The 19233-nt window shown below is 38.8% G+C and overlaps 1 protein-coding gene across 1 annotated transcript; it reads right to left on the reverse strand.

Moving 5' to 3' along the window:
* Nucleotides 1-4085: 4085 nt before the first annotated feature.
* On the reverse strand, nt 4086-18925 carry RRH (retinal pigment epithelium-derived rhodopsin homolog). Its single transcript, XM_069593537.1, has 7 exons — nt 18723-18925; nt 13307-13497; nt 11508-11607; nt 10807-10960; nt 9741-9909; nt 7514-7692; nt 4086-6064 (listed from the first exon to the last, which is right to left on the reverse strand). Exons 1-7 carry the CDS (start codon nt 18850-18852, stop codon nt 5950-5952), a joined length of 1038 nt encoding a protein of 345 aa, XP_069449638.1. The 5' UTR covers nt 18853-18925; the 3' UTR covers nt 4086-5949.
* Nucleotides 18926-19233: the final 308 nt, after the last annotated feature.

Consider the following 19233-nt stretch of genomic DNA (forward strand, 5'->3'; position numbering starts at 1 on the left):
CATCCTAAAGTAAATCAGTCCTGAATATTCATTGGAAGGACTGATGCTGAAGCTGAAACTCCAATACTTTGGCCACCTGATGCAAAGAACCAACTTATCTGAAAAGACCCTGAGGCTGGGAAAGATTGAAAGTGAGAGGAGAAAGGGACGACAGAGGATGAGATGGTTGGATGGCATCACCAACTCAATGGACATGAGTTTGAATAAACTCCAGGAGTTGGTGATGGACAGGGAAGCCTGGTGTGCTGCAGTCCATGTGGTTGCAAACAGTCAGACACAACTGAGTGACTGAATTGAACTGAGGGGTAGAAAGATGGATAAGACATGATCACTACACAAAAGGAATCACATGATAAAGAGAGGCACAGAATACACTTGGAAGAAGCACAAGAGATCAGCAGACCCAACAGTATTGGTGGGGAAAGGCTTCCTAGAGCAAGTGGTACCTGAGATGCCCCTATGAGGCACACCAATGTATTGAGTGGAAAATCTGAAAAAGGCAAGCAGAACAGCAGGAACCAAAGGAGGAAACAAGAAAGAGTGTAGTTCTTAGAAAAATATAAGCATTTCAGGTTGTATGTACGATACACACACACAGGAGCAGGAGAAAACAAGACAAAAACCTGAAAAGTTCCCGTGGGACCATGTTGAAAAGGGTCATGAGGGTCCAACTGACAGACTTATAGTTACCTGGCAGATGATTGATTTTTGGGGTTAAGATATGTGCATTTTTTTTAAAAAAAGGAGAAATTACTTTTATTTCTTTAAGATATTTATTTTTTTGGTAGTGCTGGGTCTTAGCTGTAGCACTTGGGATCGTCAGTCTTTGTTGTCCATGCAGGATCTTTAGTTGTGGCATGTGGATCTTTTTAGCTGCAGCACGAGAACTCCTGGTTATGGCATGTGGGATCTAGTTCCCTGACTAGGGGCTAAACCCAGGCCTCCTGTCCTGGGGGCTCAGAGTCTTAGACATTGGACTACCAGGGAAGTACTGACTGAAGGTTTTCTGAGCTGAAGATTTTGGGGAAGGGAATTTTATTTTTAAAAGAAGAGTATTCCAGTTATAAAGCTGATACATTGATTACAGTGGGGAAAAGGAAGAGGATGGAGAAATAAATTAGCAGATTATTATAGCAGTTTACCAGTACAAACATATGGATAGTTGTATATGTTTGGATTAGTGTCCTGGTTTTAGAAAAGGCAGAGGAACCAGAGATCAAATTGCCAACATCCACTGGATCATGGAAAAAGCAAGAGAGTTCCAGAAAAAAACATCTATTTCTGCTTTATTGACTATGCCAAAGCCTTTGACTGTGTGGATCACAATCAACTGTGGACAATTCTGAAAGAGATGGGAATACCAGACCACCTGACCTTCCTCTTGAGAAATCTGTATGCAGGCCAGGAAGCAACAGTTAGAACTGGACATGGAACAACAGACTGTTTCCAAATAGGAAAAGGAGTACGTCAAGGCTGTATATTGTCACCCTGCTTATTAAACTTATATGCGGAGTACATCATGAGAAACACTGGACTGGAAGAAACACAAGCTGAAATCAAGATTGCTGGGAGAAATATCAATAACCTCAGATATGCAGATGACACCACCCTTATGGCAGAAAGTGAAGAGGAACTCAAAAGCCTCTTGATGAAAGTGAAAGAGGAGAGTGAAAATGTTGGCTTAAAGCTCAACATTCAGAAAACGAAGATCATGGCATCCGGTCCCATCACTTCATGGGAAATAGATGAGGAAACAGTGGAAACAGTGTCAGACTTTATTTTGGGGGGCTCCAAAATCACTGCAGATGGTGACTGCAGCCATGAAATTAAAAGACGCTTACTCCTTGGAAGAAAAGTTATGACCAACCTAGATAGCATATTCAAAAGCAGACACATTACTTTGCCGACTAAGGTCCGTCTAGTCAAGGCTATGGTTTTTCCTGTGGTCATGTATGGATGTGAGAGTTGGACTGTGAAGAAGGCTGAGCGCCAAAGAATTGATGCTTTTGAACTGTGGTGTTGGAGAAGACTCTTGAGAGTCCCTTGGACTGCAAGGAGATCCAACCAGTCCATTCTAAAGGAGATCAGCCCTGGGATTTCTTTGGAAGGAATGATGCTAAAGCTGAAACTCCAGTACTTTGGCCACCTCATGCGAAGTGTTGACTCATTGGAAAAGACTCTGATGCTGGGAGGGATTGAGGGCAGGAGAAGAAGGGGATGACAGAGGATGAGATGGCTGGATGGCATCACTGACTCAATAGACGTGAGTCTGAGTGAACTCCGGGAGTTGGTGATAGACAGGGAGGCCTGGCGTGCTGCGATTCATGGGGTCGCAAAGAGTCAGACACAACTGAGCGACTGAACTGAACTGAACTGAACTTTCCTTTATTTGCAGTCAAAGGTGCTAAAGAAACAGCCTACAAAAATAAATACATAAGAAAACACAATATCCAAAGATACACAGCCTCACTAGCAGTTAAAGAAATGTGAAATGAAATGAATTTGTTAAAGTATATAGCTTTTAGTTTTAAAGAAATACAGCACTATTAGCAGGACTATAATGGGAAAGTGAATTCTTCACTGCCAGTGACCACGTAAATTAGTTCAGTCTTTCAAGAGCACAAGCTCACAACAATAATACTGTTTCTATATTTTTATCCAGTAATTCTAATCTGAGGAAACACTCAGATAGAGTAATTTCTCCTTGCCTTCCCCACACAAAAAGTATTTGTACTAAAATATTCCCAGTGGTTCATCCACAACTCTGAGAATTGTGTTGATGAACCACTGGGAATATTTTAGCAATTTAAATATCCATTATTGGTCCACAATTAGTACAGAACAGACTGGGAGAGATGAGCTGGGGATATACTGGGCCACACGTGATGGAAATTCTTATCTTAAATACTTGCTTATGACCTTATTAATGTTACTAGCAGCAGCAGCTATATTATTTGTATTCAGTCTGCATTACCAGATGTATGACTGAGCCTCAGATAAAAGTAATAATGACTAGAGAACTTAAAACAATTGACCAAATATATAGTTCTATAATAAGATCAAGGATTCTAACAGTGGAAGTCTATATACGGGGATAATCAACAAGAGGGAACAGTTCCTGGACCATAACAGACTGGTAAGACAGGCAGTCCAGAGGCTTTTGGTTGCTGTTAACTGGGCCTAGTCCAGGAACAGCAAATGGAGTGGCCTATCAACAAAATCCCCACCTGACCTGGGAATGAGCATTCCTAGCACTGAGGGACAAATGAGTCACAAAATCCTTCTCTAACCTTGGTCGAAATTATTATCCAAATTAGAGCATTATAAAATAAACAATGGTGCCCACTATCCAGTTCTATAAGAATCAAGTCATTAGCCACAGTAGTCACTGACCTACAGTACATCCTGAAAGGAATTCAGCGTGAAGGTCAGGATGAGGCACTATTTGCTCTGGGGAAACCAGCAGAACTGACCCGTCAGATGGTTATGGATTTTAAGGAGAAAATTTTATGAACCCAGTTTCTTGCATCTTTCCATACATAAAAGAGCACTAAAAATATTAGCTAAGATACCTGTTCCTTGAAAAAGCAGTAACTTTTTACCAAGATATGTTCTTCATTGCACATATATACCAGCCTTCCCATTCACCTTTCTGGAACAGTCCTCAGAGCTTTCTGAAAGACTGTCTCTTGGGTTATAATCTTGAGGCTAGCTCGAATAAAACTTCCTATTCCTTTCTTACACTGACTATTGATTAATTTTTTCATCAACAAAACAAGATAGGAAAAAGAGAACAAAGATACAGAAACCCCCACTCTGATTAAACTTAATTCTAATGTCAAATATATGGAAATACATACACATAAAAATAGTAATTAAAAAAGTATAACACATATTAATATGCACAGGTTATAGTGTTACATAAAATATATATGGCATTGACTGCCATGTATTTAAAAACAATAGTGCTTAATATTCATTTGATTATTTTTGTTAAATAGTAAGTGAAAAATTGCATTAAAATTTGAAAATTGTGAAATGCTGACAGTTTCCCATTCTAGCTAGAAATAAATTCCAAAAACTTACTTCAGTAATTATTTATTAAAGACTATTAACCATTATTTGTTGTTGTGCTTTTTAGTTGCTAAGTCATGTCCAACTCTTTGGTGACCCCATGGACTATACCCCGAGGCTCCTCTGTTAGTGGAATTCCCTAGAATACTGGAGTGAGTTGACATTTCCTTTTCCAGGGGATCTTCCTGACCCAGGGATTGAACCCATAACTCCTGCATTGGCAAGCCGATTCTTTACCATTTAGCCACTAGTGAAGCCCATTAACTATTACTCAGTTCAGTTCAGTTCAGTTGCTCAGTCATGTCCAACTCCTTGCAACCCCATGAACTGCAGCACGCCAGCCTCCCTGTCCATCACCAACTCCCAACGTTTACTCAAACTCATCTCCATTGAGTCGGTGATGCCATCCAACCACCTCATCCTCTGTCATCCCCTTCTCCTCCTGCCCTCAATCTTTCCCAGCATCAGGGTCTTTTCCAATGAGTCAGCTCTTCACATGAGGGGGCCAAAGTATTGGAGTTTCAGCTTCAACATCAATCCTTCCAATGAACACCCAGGACTGGTCTCCTTTAGGATGGATTGGTTGGATCTCCTTGCAGTCCAAGGGACTCTCAAGAGTCTACTCCAACACCACAGTTCAAAAGCATCAATTCTTTGGTGCACATCTTTCTTTATAGTCCAACTCTCACATCCATACATGACTACTGGAAAAACCATAGCCTTGACTAGACGGACCTTTGTTGACAAAGTAATGTCTCTGCTTTTGAATATGCTATGTAGGTTGGTCATAACTTTTCTTCCAAGGAGTAAGTGTCTTTTAATTTCATGGCTGCAGTCACCATCTGCAGTGATTTTGGAGCCCCCAAAAATAAAGTCTGACACTGTTTCCACTTTTTGCCCATCTATTTGCCATGAAGTGATGGGACCAGATGTCATGATCTTCGTTTTCTGAATGTTGAGCTTTAAGCCAAATTTTTCACTCTCCTCTTTCACTTTCATCAAGAGACTTTTTATTTCCTCTTCACTTTCTGCCATAAGGGTGGTGTCATATGCATATCTGAGGTTATTGATATTTCTCCCAGCAATCTTGATTTCAGCTTGTGTTTCTTCCAGTCCAGTGTTTCTCATGATGTACTCCGCATATAAGTTTAATAAGCAGGGTGACAATATACAGCCTTGACGTACTCCTTTTCCTATTTGGAAACAGTCTGTTGTTCCATGTCCAGTTCTAACTGTTGCTTCCTGACCTACACACAGGTTTCTCAAGAGGAAGGTCAGGTGGTCTGGTATTCCCATCTCTTTCAGAGTTTTCCACAGTTTATTGTGATCTACCTATTCAAAAGGTTTGGCATAGTAAAATAAAGCAGAAATAGATGTTTTTCTGGAACTCTCTTGCTTTTTTGATGATAATAACTATTATTACTATTAATTTATTCTAACAAAATTACAGGGAGGCCTGGCGTGCTGCAGTTCATGGGGTCACAAAGAGGCAGATACAACTGAGCAACAGAACTGAACATTAAAATAGCAGTTGCTTCTAATCTAGTTGGAGGAACCAGGCAAGACACCAGGTCATTGATACACTGTAATACACACCATGATAGGGAGAAAGAGAAGAGGCCTTAATCTCATGTGCCTCTATTCATCAAACTAGATGAGCAGTATGTTTACATGTAAGGAAATAGTGAAACATTCCCAATGGTAGCCAGTCCACAAACAGAACTATAAACTACACTTGAGAAATTTATAGTCTATTAAGACAATATTCTTTGTCTCTATTTGATTGAAATGAGCTCACATTTAAAATGAAATTAAACCACTACAAAAAAAAAAGGTAAAGAAAATGTTTTGATAAATGTGTGAGTTCCTCTTATTTCAGACTTTTCCAGAAGTCAGAGGGTTTTGAGGTACATCCATTGGTAAAATACTCGTCACAGGCATTGCTTGGGTAGTCTGAGATTTGAACATGGCCACCATCGCCCTTCGAAACCTGTAACAAAAAAGGGAAAATCTGGCATTATCCCATGATGACTTGGAATGTTTAAAGAACTTTCAAATATGACTAAGATGCCACTACTGCCAATTAGCATCTCCAAATAAATTTCTGCTTTCAACTTTAATATATCCTATTGAGACCTTTATAAATGTATTATAAAGTATACAGTACAATTAAAGATCAATTTTGCCCCACTGATTGTAAACATCGAAGACATTTAATAAAAATAAATAACTATGTTTAAGATGATACCATGTCTAAGATGACAATGTCAGTTGCAAGGAATCATTTACTTGAACTAAGGATGGGTATTTCAGACATTTATTCTAATGAGCAAAGGCCAGTTTAATGCCTGACCTTTCCAAAAGAACTACTAATAGACTCTAAATTTAAGATGTGTTCTTTATTCTTCTTATGTGGTCTATTTGATCTTAAAAGCTTTTATGTTTCTTCATATACCTATGGCTAAAGTTGCTTTCCCAAACATGTGCATAAATATATAAGCTTAATAGAAGCAGCACTGGCAATCCAGGATCAAATTATCAGTACTTCACATCTACTGAGATTTTCTGGTCAAATATTTAAGCACAATAAATTGGTTCAATCCACCTTTAAGCAGTAACAGTAAATGAAGTAGTCTAAGCTGCCCTACCTGGAGGCTCAAGGGTAAAGAAACTGTCTGCAATGCAGGAGGCTCAGCAGGAGCCTCAGGTTTGATCCCTGGGTCAGGAAGATGCCCTGGAGAAGGAAATGGCAACCCATTCCAGTATTCTTGCCTGGAAATCCCATGAACAGCTCGTGGAGTCGCAAAAGGGTCAGACACGACTTAGCGACTAAAGGACAAAAGCTGTACTGAGGAGGCAGGAAAGAAATCCTTGCTCAGAGGCTCAACAAAAGGGGGAAAGGAAGAGTCTCCATTATCCTCAGTGACTACACAATCCTGAAGCCTGTTAACAATGAATTTTTCTCTTGCATCTGAATGATATGTCTTCCTTCTAGTAAATATACACTTATGCTACCCACATAGGGAACCCAACTGGCCTTGCTTTGTCCACTTTCCAATAACAGAATCACTCTTTTCTTTGCAAAACTGATTACAGGTTTTCTTTGCAAAACCTTCCATGGTCATTGCTGCCAGAGGGCCATCAAAGATGAAACTTGCATTTGGGGATGCTTAGCTGGTGGAACTTGGTCTTGAATTACCCATGATCATCTCCCCTCCATGTGGGAAGAGTCTGTCACAGAACTGGAGTCCTAGACATTTCAGGTCCTGAATGCTTCTACAGTGCAGTTGCATGAACCAAATAACTCCTAATTTCACCTGAAGCGAGTTTCTGTCATTTACCTCCCCCAAAATTTAGAACATTATCCATTGCCTTTCTAACATTCTTTCTGTATACACTCTTTTTTTTTAAGTTGAGAAGCATTTTAGACATGACTTACTTTTTATTAGCAATCACATAAATACAAGGATTGTAGAATGTAGAAGATTTTGCGAACAGGGGAGCTATGATGGCCATTGAGGGAGGAATCTTCTTTGGGTCACCAAAAGATGCCCATAAGCACACAATGGAATAAGGGGACCACGCCACCAGAAACATGAGTATCATTATCACAGACATCTGTAAAAGAAATCAGTATTCACCAAGCCCAATAACTAAAATATCAAAATAGCTAGCATATCTAAAACTGCATGAAAAATTATCTGGATTGGAACTTGAATAAGTTTATGATGGTGAAGACATAGAGGAAACACTGAAATTTTCCCCTCATTGTACTCTGCTAATACACCTAAAGTCAGCTATGATAACTGGAGCTTGTGAAACGGATGAACTGGTTCATGAATGTAAAGAATGCCCTCTTTCTGCTGGTGAGCTGAGGAGAATACAGCTGGATTTATCTTTTTGGGGTTACTGAGCTTTTCAGTGCTTGCTTAAATTTTACAACCCAGGCTTGAGCATCTCCTCACCCAATCTCAGTCCTGGATATGGTTGAGGAAATCTCTCAGAAAGTAGAAACCAAGACAAACAAACAAAACCCCAAAGAGAGACAGTGTAGGAAATAATATTTAAGAAAGTTAAAAGATAAATCCAGGAGATTAAATACCCAAATAAAAGGAGTTCCAGGAAAAGAGAATAGAGAAAACAAAAAGGGAAGTGAAATTCAAGAGAGAAATAATACAAGGAAGCTCCCAGAAGGGGAGATCTGAGTCTTGACATTGAAAGCACTCACCCAGTATCCGTACATGGGTGAATAAAGAGCTATATCAAGGCACGTCAGCATCACATTTCAGAGAGAAAACTGGAGACAAAGAGAAAATGACAAGCTTCCAGAGAGAACACAGACCACCAGTAAACTGTCAGTCTTCTCAACAGCAACACCTAAAACTGAGAGACTATATAGTAATGCTTTCAAACATCTCTGAAAATCATTTTTCTACTTTGAATTCTATGCCAAATGAACAATCAATCAAATATAATAGGAGCATTAAGACATTTTCAGGCATGCCAAATCTTAAAAATTTTACTTCCCTATAACGTTCTCAGGACTCTGTTAGGGGATGTGTTCCACCAACTGTGAGAAAATCAACCAAAAAAAAAAAAAAAAAAAGGAAGACATGCAATCCAGAAAACAGGTGATCTGATCCAGGAGACAGGCCAAAGGCATTCTCAGTTTGTGATAAAGGCGGTGTGGGGATACTGACTTTCTAAGTAGTCATCTTAAAGAAGAGCCAATGTAATCTGGGGCAGGAGATCTGGGGGTGTCAGGAGAATAACTAAGAAAAAGATGAAGTCAATTTAGTCTCTGATGCATATGAAAATACTAAGAGGAAACTGAAGCTTCTGATAGATTATTTAGAGATGAATTAGGGACAGGTACATAGGACAGTCAGGCTCCCCTGGTGGCTGATAGAGTTAAGAATCTGCCTGCAATGCAGGAGACCTGGGTTCAATCCCTGAGTTGAGAAGATCACCCTGGAGAAGGAAATGGTTACTGACTCCAGTGTTCCTGCCTGGAGAATCCCATGGACAGAGAGGCCTGGTAGGCTACAGTCCATGGGGTCACAAAGAGTTGGACACGACTGAGTGACTAATGCTTCTACTTTCCAAAATCACTTCATTTTCACACAGAACAGTCAGGAAACAAAGCTATAGAGAGATGGGGGGTGGAAGGGGAGGAGAGAGGGAGAGAAGAAGAGAAGGGGAGACAGATGGACAGAAGACAAGAAAGAAAAAGAAAAGGAATGAACTGTTAACTTCAAAGGGGGAATAGTTGTATTAAAAAAAAAAAAGAAGAAATATGTCATACAGCCCTACAGAGATCTGTAATAAATGAAATTTAGATAATCACAATAATGTAAAATTGACTCTTCATCTAGCCAAATATTAACATTTTAAGGACAAGATGAGAGATGTTGGTGGGGAGAAGGAAAAGATGGTGGTATAAGAGAAATTCTCTTCGTTCACAGTAGGAAATCAAGAAGTAGCAGCAAGCAAAAATACCTGAAACAGTAGATAAGTACATTGTTTAGAAATATGGAGGCCAACACCAGAAAAAAAGAGGCATAAAATAAGAATCGGGAGTTGGGGAGAGATGACTATAGGGCCAAGGAACCATGTCCATGTAGAAGCTTGATTAAAAAACTTTCTTAAGGATTTTAATGCCTTACCTTTGTTACATCTACCTGATCTGACCAATCTCTGTTGAGGTACTCAGTGCAGTTATTAGTACCATGATGTTTAATGGATTGAGTGACATGGTAATAACAGTAAAACATCACTGTTAAGGGCACGATAAAATTTATCACAACTACCATCATCGTGTAAGAAACAAAAGACCTGAAAGTAAGAAAAGGAAATAATTAAATCATGACATTAAATCACTATTCATCTAATGTATTAAATAGGGGAAGGGAAACAGAATAATTACCAGAAGTAATACTGGCATTGTCTAGTGTTAGTAAACAGCTTAGGAGGTACATTCGACTTTTAGTCCATTCAGACTAGAGGTTGGCAAACTATGACCTGTGGGCAAAGCCGGCTTGTAGCCTGTTTTTGTAAATAAAATTTTATTGGAACCACAGTCATTTCCTTACTGTCTATGGCTGCTTCCACAGGCAGAGTTGAATAGTTGCAATGGAAACAACCTTGCCTGTGAAATCTAAAATATTTATTTTTTGACCCTGTACAGAAAAATGTTTAGACTTAGATTTAGTTTGAGAGAAATTTTCTGTTTACTTTTCTGAGTAATCTTTCACTTCCTTTAATGAACTAAATTACCTTCTTTTCCTTAGTAAACATAGAAGAGCATCACTGATGAGTAAGCAATCCTTGCAGGGACTGTACTTTTGCTGTGTAATTCTCAGAAGATGCTTTATCACCAGAAAAGAAAGCCTGGGCTTTCTCCAGAACTGCACACTGTCTAGCTCCACCAATAGTCCTTTCCCCCATAGGTCCTACCTCTAAGGTGTAGCTAAAGGAGGCTCTGTATCCCCTTTGCTGCCAAAGGACAGGAAGGAGGGAACAGAGCAGGGAGACAAAGGGATGCCCTGTCCTCGCAAATTAACATAATTCACGGTTCTCAATTCGTCCCTAGTTGGAATCACATCATCTAAACCAAGGAAACCCTTTGCCACACTCTATATGAGAAACATTAGATCTGAGGTTAAATTTAAAATGGTGAAAACGTGTCTGCATTAGAAGCATTTAATTATAGACTGCATATACATTTCTTACATATCATTTTTCCGCCAGTTTATGGTACAGGTGGCCCCAGTAGGATCTGGGGCATAACTAGCCCACCCAATGATAGGCATCAAAGCCCAAAACAGGCCATTGGTCCAGGCCCCCAGAATCATGCTGATGTAAGTGTTGGTGGTCATTCTTCTTCCTATTAACAAATACATGGAATATTAAATCATTTCCCAATGATGTGATCATTTCCCATTTCACATCTTCATCTTATTTTAACTGATTATTCGAAATTATTACCAAGTAGATTCTTTACAGAGCACTTTAGTTCACACAAAACCTATGAATTCATATTCTGGAAAAAAAAATAACATTTAAGCTAAAACTTGAATGATAAAATGATGAATCAGAGGATAGACAGGGAGAAACACTAGGGAAATAGCATCTACAAAGACCCCAAATTGGGAAAGAGTTTCACCAGTACCCCAAAGTGACAAGATCCCAGGCTATGCTGCAAAGGTAGTCAGGGGTCAGAACACGTAGGGTCTTGGGGGCCATGTTATGAAATTTGAATTTTATTCTAGGTATAATAGAAAACCACTGAAACTTCCAATTAAGGATTATCAGAGAAAGAAGGCTGACCATGTCGCAAGTCATTACATTTATGAATACATTTTGAAGCGAAAGTGTGACAAGCAGAAGTTAGGCAAATGGGTTTATTGCAAAAGCTGAGAAAGGTGCTGTACCTGCATCCGGATGGCAGATGGTCAGGTATCGATCCACGGCCACGACCGTAAGCAATCCAATACTTGCCATTCCAAAAAATATATTCAACCCAGCATAAATCTGAAAATCAAAATGGGAACGATTCCACCATTCTACTCACCTTCCCAAGAGACATTTACACTTTTATCCCATTGCTAAAATATATTTTAAATACATTGAACAGTAAATAAATACATTGAGTGTCTTCTATTTTGTGCGTGTGTTCAGTCACTCAGTCGTGTCCAACTCTTTGCATCCTGACTCCTCTGTCCTGGGATTTCATAGGCAAGAGTACTAGAGTGGGTTCCATTTCCTCCTCCAGGGAATCTTCACAACCCAGGGGTCGTACCTGCGTTTCCTGCACTGTAGGCAGATTCTTTACCACTGAGCCACCAGGGAAGCCCCATTTTCTATTTTAATAATGTTAAAATACATCATCTATTGTCAAATTGTAAGTGGCTTAATAAAGGTACTTACAGAAAACATTCTGGGACTTCATTAATTAAAATAAGCTTTTTTAAAAAAGCTAAGATTTAAAGTAAAACTTCTATACATACTCTAAAGAGGGCAAAAACAAACCATAAATCAAGTACAGTGCATATAACCAACAAAAGACTGGGATTCAGAAAACAGACAATTCACTAAGGGGAAAAGACAAACAGAAAAATGGGCTATTCACACAAGAGGAAACCAGGGTGTCTATGACATAAGATGTACCATCACACTAAATATTGAAAGGAATGCAAATCATAAGACACTATTTTACATCCATCACAACACTACGAATTTACAAGTCTGACAATCCCAAGCACTGGCGAACATGTGGAGCAACAGAAGTTCTCACAGTTGGCACCACCATTTTGAAGAATGATTTGGCCACACCTGATAAAGCTGACGTTGTGTTATCTACCACCAAACCATTCCCCTGCTAGCAATGTATCTAAAGAAACTCTCAGATAGTGCAGAAAGAGACATGTATGAGAACATTTGTGTTTTTTAAAAATTGGGAACAGAGAATTCCCTGGCGGTCCAGTGGTTAGGACTCTGCACTCTCATTGCCAGGGCCCTGGGTTCCATCGCTGGTTGGGGAACTAAGATCCCATAAGCCCTGAAGCACAACCAAAAACAAAAAGCAAGAAGCCCCAAACAACCTGAAGGTCATATTGCAAACCATCAAGATTTGCCAAAACCTGCTGATGCATAAATGGGTACTCACTGTTCTCTACCGTTTTCATTTTATTCTCTACAGCTATATAGCTCAAAACAGCAAACAGTTCTAAAAAATTGGGCCAAAAGTCATTACTGCAAACTATATTAATTTATTTTCTTGTCAGTAAAAATTATAGCAGATATGTTTACCAGCAATTCTCACAAAGAACTTACCACAGAAAAAAAATCAACAACATGTAGTTTAACTATATTACTCAGACATTATGATATAGTCATTAAGTATTTTATTGTTTCAAAGGAAAGCAGAGTATTTCTTTTTGAATTTGCAATATGCAAGTTTTTATTTGAATATGCAAATGTTCACTTTTCTTCTAATTTTTTGCTAGTTTAATTTTTTCCTTTAGGTTGGGGAAATTTGGAAAATATAATGATGGCTACTGGTTTCATTTCTCTTATTAAAGAATATATTTCCTAGTCACTCCTGAAGCTGTTTTCAATAACAGCACCATGTCTATTATGCTACATAAAACTATTTGATTTTGTAAAGACACTTAAATTTACAAGCTCTTAATCTAGTTCATTTTGCTTTGATTCTAAGGATCTCTGATACCTGACATCCTGCATATCCAAATTTCCAGCTTCCATGCAGATCTGAAGCAGCAGACATGGGGTAGCCAATGCTACTGACCCCTATATCAGTAACAGCCAGGTTGATGATAATTGCATTTGTGGGTGTCCGAAGTTCCTTGAACTTAATGAAGATGCCTAGAACAATTATGTTGCTGAGGATACTTATCACACCTGAGAACATAAACAAATCAGACATTTCACTTAATTTGAATGTGCAAAACTAAAATAAAAATTAAATATTTAAATTCCTTCAGAAACAAAGCAAATTCACAAATCGGTTTTGGTTCATTTACTGCAAGAGCTCCAGCTATTCTTCAAACTAGTTGTGATATTGTCACAGCCCTCTTGTGAAAACAGAAATATAAAAATCAAAACACAAAGAATCCACCACTTGTATAAAGCAGCACCGAAGGATGGCATTTAACAACATCGCTATTGATCACTCCATCCTTGAAGTGACTCCCATGATACCACCAATGCTGATTTTTAGGGTACATATGTTTATATGCATGTGTGTGTGTGTGTGTGACCACGTACTCTCCTTTGGCAGCTTAATTTCCTCTCCTCCTTCCTGAAGACGGAGGCTCTTCTTTCTCCGTTTCTCAGGCCTCAGCTATCATTCTGTCCTAACAGCACTTCTGTTAGGACACTAACACTTTCTATTCCTGAAATACACTCCAGTCCCTCATCCTTTTTCATACAACTCATTGCCATTAGACATGTATTAAGCATCTACAGTATGTAAGATCATATGACTATTTCAATATTACTTAAAACTTAACATGTTCAAATCTGATTACACATACACATACACGTACATCCCTAAATAAGAATGCACACAACAAGGTTTGGCTAGCTAGACAGGAAGTCAAGCTGGCTCTCAGATCCACTGAGAAACCTCACAGGCCACATCACCCTAGTGAAGTTTCCACAGTCTGGGATCTGACTCTTAGCCCTTGCTACAGATCCAGAGACTCAGTGTTGTCAGTGCCCCAGAATTGGCTGGATTCAGGGAGACTGATGACTGAAATTCTTAATCTGAATGCCAATGCATTAATTTACAATGAGAAATACTGTTGAGTAGACTGGATGTGAATGTTAGCCTGCTTAACACCCCCATCTGCTGAATAAATTTCCCATCAGCCAGATGTAAGCCATACTAGGTCCTAACAACTGAGAGAGGGTAGAGCCATTACCAGACTCCTAGGGGCTAAAGGAGGGGTAAAGGACAGAAGGAATAGAGGTGTTCACCATCATGAAGAGAACTCTGGCGAGCAGACCCAGCTATTGCCAGAGAGAGCGAAGGTTTCCAAGTACCAACACACAAAGGTATCAACTAAGGAAGATCTTCTATTATGTTTGGCGCCTTGGTCAAAACTTCTGTTCAACATTCTGTTATATTAATCTTCCAGGCTCCTGTTCTTTCCCTCCTGCATGCTGCTGGCAGAATAAGCATGCCACAACATAGAGTTAACCACGACCCTTCTCAGTATACTCCCCAATGTCTGTGGGGTAAAAGTTCACATGTCCAGCCTGGTACCCCGGTCTCTGCTTCGAAATGTTTTACCTTCTCTAAGCAAATGTTCTGGAGTCACAAAGAGTCGGACACGGCTGAGGGACTGAACTGAACTGAAGCGATGGTTCACACTTACCAAATAAGCCCTCCATCTAGTTATCTATCAGATATACCAGGCATGTGGTAAATTTCAGCTCTCATTTCTCCCACTTGGAACACCCTACTCCTTTACCTATCCAAATGCTACCCACCCTTCAAAATTCTGTTCAAGCCTGATTCTGCCCTCAAAGGCTTGTCTTCCTCATAGTATCCTCTCATCACTAATAAATTTTCTAAGTTCTTATCTATACTATACTTCATCTTATGTGATGCTATATTATTTAACTCATATATTCCTAATCTTCCTGTGTAAATTACAGGCTTCTAATGGCTTCTATGTTGAGTATGTGACATATAGCAGATTTATTAATAGACAATTAAAACTCATATTGCTTAATATCTATTATTCCTGCAAGCATAATTAAGACACAATGATATCAGATTTGATGATTCTTTGGCTCATTATTTTTGCATCCAGTATTGTAGCTCCAAAGTTTAGTGAACTGAAGAATCTTTCTGGTTAGTTACAGATTTGTTGATTTTTTAAAAGTCAGATAAAAACACAGTGTAGTAAATTTGTTGCCTACCAAGTATGCAACTAGAATAGAGTAATTGTACTTATGGGGTAGATTTAGATATAATGTGGGGAATGAGGTAAACAGTTTAGTCCTTTTCTTTATTTTCTCTGCAGCTGTCTCAAGCACTCTGCTCTATTTTCTAGCTGTGAAAGTGTTAGTCAGTTGTGCCTGACTCTTTGAGACCTCATGGACTATAGCCCACCAGGCTGCTCTCTCCATGGGATTCTCCAGGCAGGAATACTGAAGTGGGTAGACATTCCCTTCCCCAGGGGAATCTTCCTGACTCAGGGATCGAACCCACATCTCCTGCACCGCAGGCTGATTCTTTACTGACTGATTAACCATGGAAACCCGTTTTCTAATGAGTAGACAGATTATTTAGTAGTTAGGTCTAAGTTCACTTAACTTAGGGACTTCCCTGGTGGCTCAGAGGTAAAGAATCTGCCTGCAATACAGGAGACACGGGTTTGATCCCTGGGTTGGGAAGATCCCCTGGAGAAGGGCATGGCAACCCACACCAGTATTCTTGCCTGGAGAACTCCATTGACAGAGCACCCTGGTGGGCTACAGTCCACGGGGTTGCAGTCGGACACGACTGAGCAATTAACACACTTTCACTTAATTTCCCTTTGGCTTCTGTGGCTCTTCTCCAATCTCTTTGGGAGATCCTTCTCAATCTACTTCCTGGTCTTTCTTTCTTCTTCTCTACCTTATTAAACATATGCATTGTCCAAGTTTCTGTCCTAGACCTCCTTCTTTTCACATTTAACATACACTCAGTGATTTCAGAGTCAAGGCTATATGCTGATACTTTCCAGATCAGTCTCATAAAATTCAAAACCATGTGTCCAGCTTTCTGTCGGACTTCTCTCAAACTGAACCCAGAGATTTTCATTCCTGCCCCAAACATGTTCTTCTCCAGGTATGAACAGCTTCACCATTTATCCAGTGGCCCCAAAAAAGAAACCTACTTGTCATCTTTGATGCTCCCTCACCTTCTCCCCAAGTCTCCACATCCAACCACCATGGATTCTAAATTCTAGCTCTTTCTATCTCCATTGCCACTACTTCCTCCTCAGAAGCCTTCTTAACCTTTACCATACCTCCTACCTAGGGTGCCTCCTACCTGGTCTGTTAGCTACCACTATAGCATATATCTAAAATGCAAATTGGATCATGTCATTTAGTGGCCCCCTACTGCCCGCACAGCTTAGGTCCTTCATTAGCTGGTATGCAGTCATCCTTTCAGCCTAATATCTCTTATCTTTTAGCCTATAATGCACCCATAATGAATCTATTTCAGATCCTTAATTCACCATGCCTTCTTACCCCCAGAATAAACTGGAAAAAGGGAGAGCTTAAGTTGGTAAGAGTTTGTAAGAGCTAAAATCCAAAGAGAACTATTAAATTAAAAATGAAATTTAAAATGTAAAGTAGGCTTTTTGTAACAGTAGCAAATGAAATAAGTGCTTTGACTAAACTTTTTCCTCATAGTTTTGGTTTAAGTGAGTTTTATTAAAGGTGGGGGTTTGGGGGCCCAAAGAACAATAAACATTTAAACAAAAGCATAATGAGGTGAGACAAGCTCCCTTCAGTTCACTTGCTAAAAATACAACACATACATATTAAAACTAATCCTTGTGATTATACATGAGGGTTCTAGAGCCAAAGAACCTGAGTTCAATACTGGTGTAGCTACTTAGTAGATGTGTGTGTGTTGGTAAAGTTACTTAAACTCTATCAGTATAAATGGAGAAAATAAAACAAATTTACTTACTGAATTAGTTTGAGGATGAATTATTCCATACAGGCAAGTGCTTATAGCAGTGCTTGGTATATACCAAGTGTTCAAGTGATAACATTAGTAGTGGTGGTGGTGATGGTGGTGGATGTAGTAGCGGCAACAGTAGTAGCAGAGTCCCACTGTCACAGTAAGACCACTATTACTGTTATTGTTGTTACAGGAATAAGAACAAGAGAGAACATTTTCTTAACAGGAAATCTTCTTTGCATGCTTCCTTTGTAACCAGATCAAAAAAGACAGCTTTTCTTGGTCATCTACCAAAACTAACCAACCAAAAGTTGGTGTACAAAGTATTCCTGTGTAGTTGTGATAAGGAGATTATCTCATTAAATAGCATATTGTTTTCTCCTTTTTGTTGCAACACACACACAAAAAGAAAACAGAACTCACCCAGGGCTATCATGCAGAGGTATTCAAATGAAAGAGTTATTAGCATGTCACTGAAATTTATGAAAATTAACTGAGGAACCATAGTTTCTAGCAGAGAAGTGATACTCTAATTGTGAGTAATGGGAAAATTAAGCAATTATAAAGAATAAACTGAGTATAGAAGGATTTGCTGTTTTTACTCTACTTTTGAATATACTTACAATTTTTCACAAGTCAATCCAAAAAATAAGTTACCTCTAAAATTCATTAGTATTTGTTCCAACATACACTGTATATATCATTTAGGTATATTTGTGCATTATTTTTTTTTATTTTTCGTAACAATCCCAACTGGTAGCTTATTCTTATCCCCATTTTATAGATATGAAAATGGAAGAACAAAAAGATAAAGGAACTTGCTCACTGCTGCAAAGAGACTAAAAAATGAAAACCAAACTTCAGTTTTCCAAGACAGCATTAAAAAACGAGCTCAATCATCAAACTCTGTCTTCAATACAATCTGCTCTCTCTTTTTACAACTAAATTTTTTTCCAGGATCTTTCAATCTGAACTAGATTCCACCAGTGATGACAAAACTACAGAAAGTATGTATGAGAACAGTAAATGCCATAAAAATACATTTTTGCTACCAGTGCACATTCTCCCCCAATAAAAATTCATTTGACAATAAAATAACCAAACATACAGATGATTATTTGTTTTCTCGAAAACTTTTCTCAGCCCCATCTCACTGCCTATCAAAATTCAAAATAATCTGTTAGATTAACCACCATTAACAATGTTTCCATTTATCCTTTTCACCAGCCAGGAAGAAGAGCAAGTATTATCCTTATTTATCACATGAGCACAACTGAGAAAGGATAAGTGACTTGTTGAGGTTGGCCAACAGTACAGAACTTGAAACACTATCTCTGAAGCCATGCTTCTTCTACTATCTTATGCTAAAAACCGCAGCTTTTCTTCACTCATTCAAAAGCAAAATAACTGTTAATGGAGTAAACATCCATACCTGCAGTAATCAAGTAAGCTGCAACAATGTTGTGTTCAGTCTGTGAAAAGACAGAGCCATTTTCATTTTTACAGTCTGAACTGTTGCCTAAATTATTCCTTAGCATTTTGCAGTGAAGATATTGAGACATCCTTCATAATGAGCTTTCAATATCTACGAAATGTTTCAGAAGCCAGTGAGAGAAAAATTTTCAGAACCAATCATTTCCATCTCCACTTAAAGACCTCAAAGAAGGGCCTTTTCATAGAGGCCCTCCTTTAACAAATCTAATTGGGCTAAAGAAGAAAGGATTTTAATCCCCAGAAGAAGGGGAAAGCTTGCCAGCAAAATAAAGAGAAATACCAAACAACACACATTTTAACCAATTTGGGCATCAGCTTTGTATCCAAGGAGATTATCAAGTGTACACGTCCCATTTAAACAATAAACAAACTCAGAAAATCAGATCAGGACCTGAATTAACTGATTTCTGCTGGAAATTAAGAGTCAGCATTAGTCCTCTAAAACTATA

The sequence above is a fragment of the Ovis canadensis genome, chromosome 6 (assembly GCF_042477335.2).
Source record: "Ovis canadensis isolate MfBH-ARS-UI-01 breed Bighorn chromosome 6, ARS-UI_OviCan_v2, whole genome shotgun sequence".
Lineage (NCBI taxonomy): Eukaryota > Metazoa > Chordata > Mammalia > Artiodactyla > Bovidae > Ovis > Ovis canadensis.

Coding starts and splice junctions, on each gene's coding strand:
- RRH (XM_069593537.1), bottom strand. CDS start 18,852: ATGTCTCAATATCTTCACTGCAAAATGCTAAGGAATAATTTAGGCAAC. Junction 13,498..18,722: donor AGCTTACTTGATTACTGCAG/GTATGGATGTTT, acceptor TTATGTTCTCAG/GTGTGATAAGTATCCTCAGC. Junction 9,910..10,806: donor AACTGGCGGAAAAATGATAT/GTAAGAAATGTA, acceptor TCTTACTTTCAG/GTCTTTTGTTTCTTACACGA.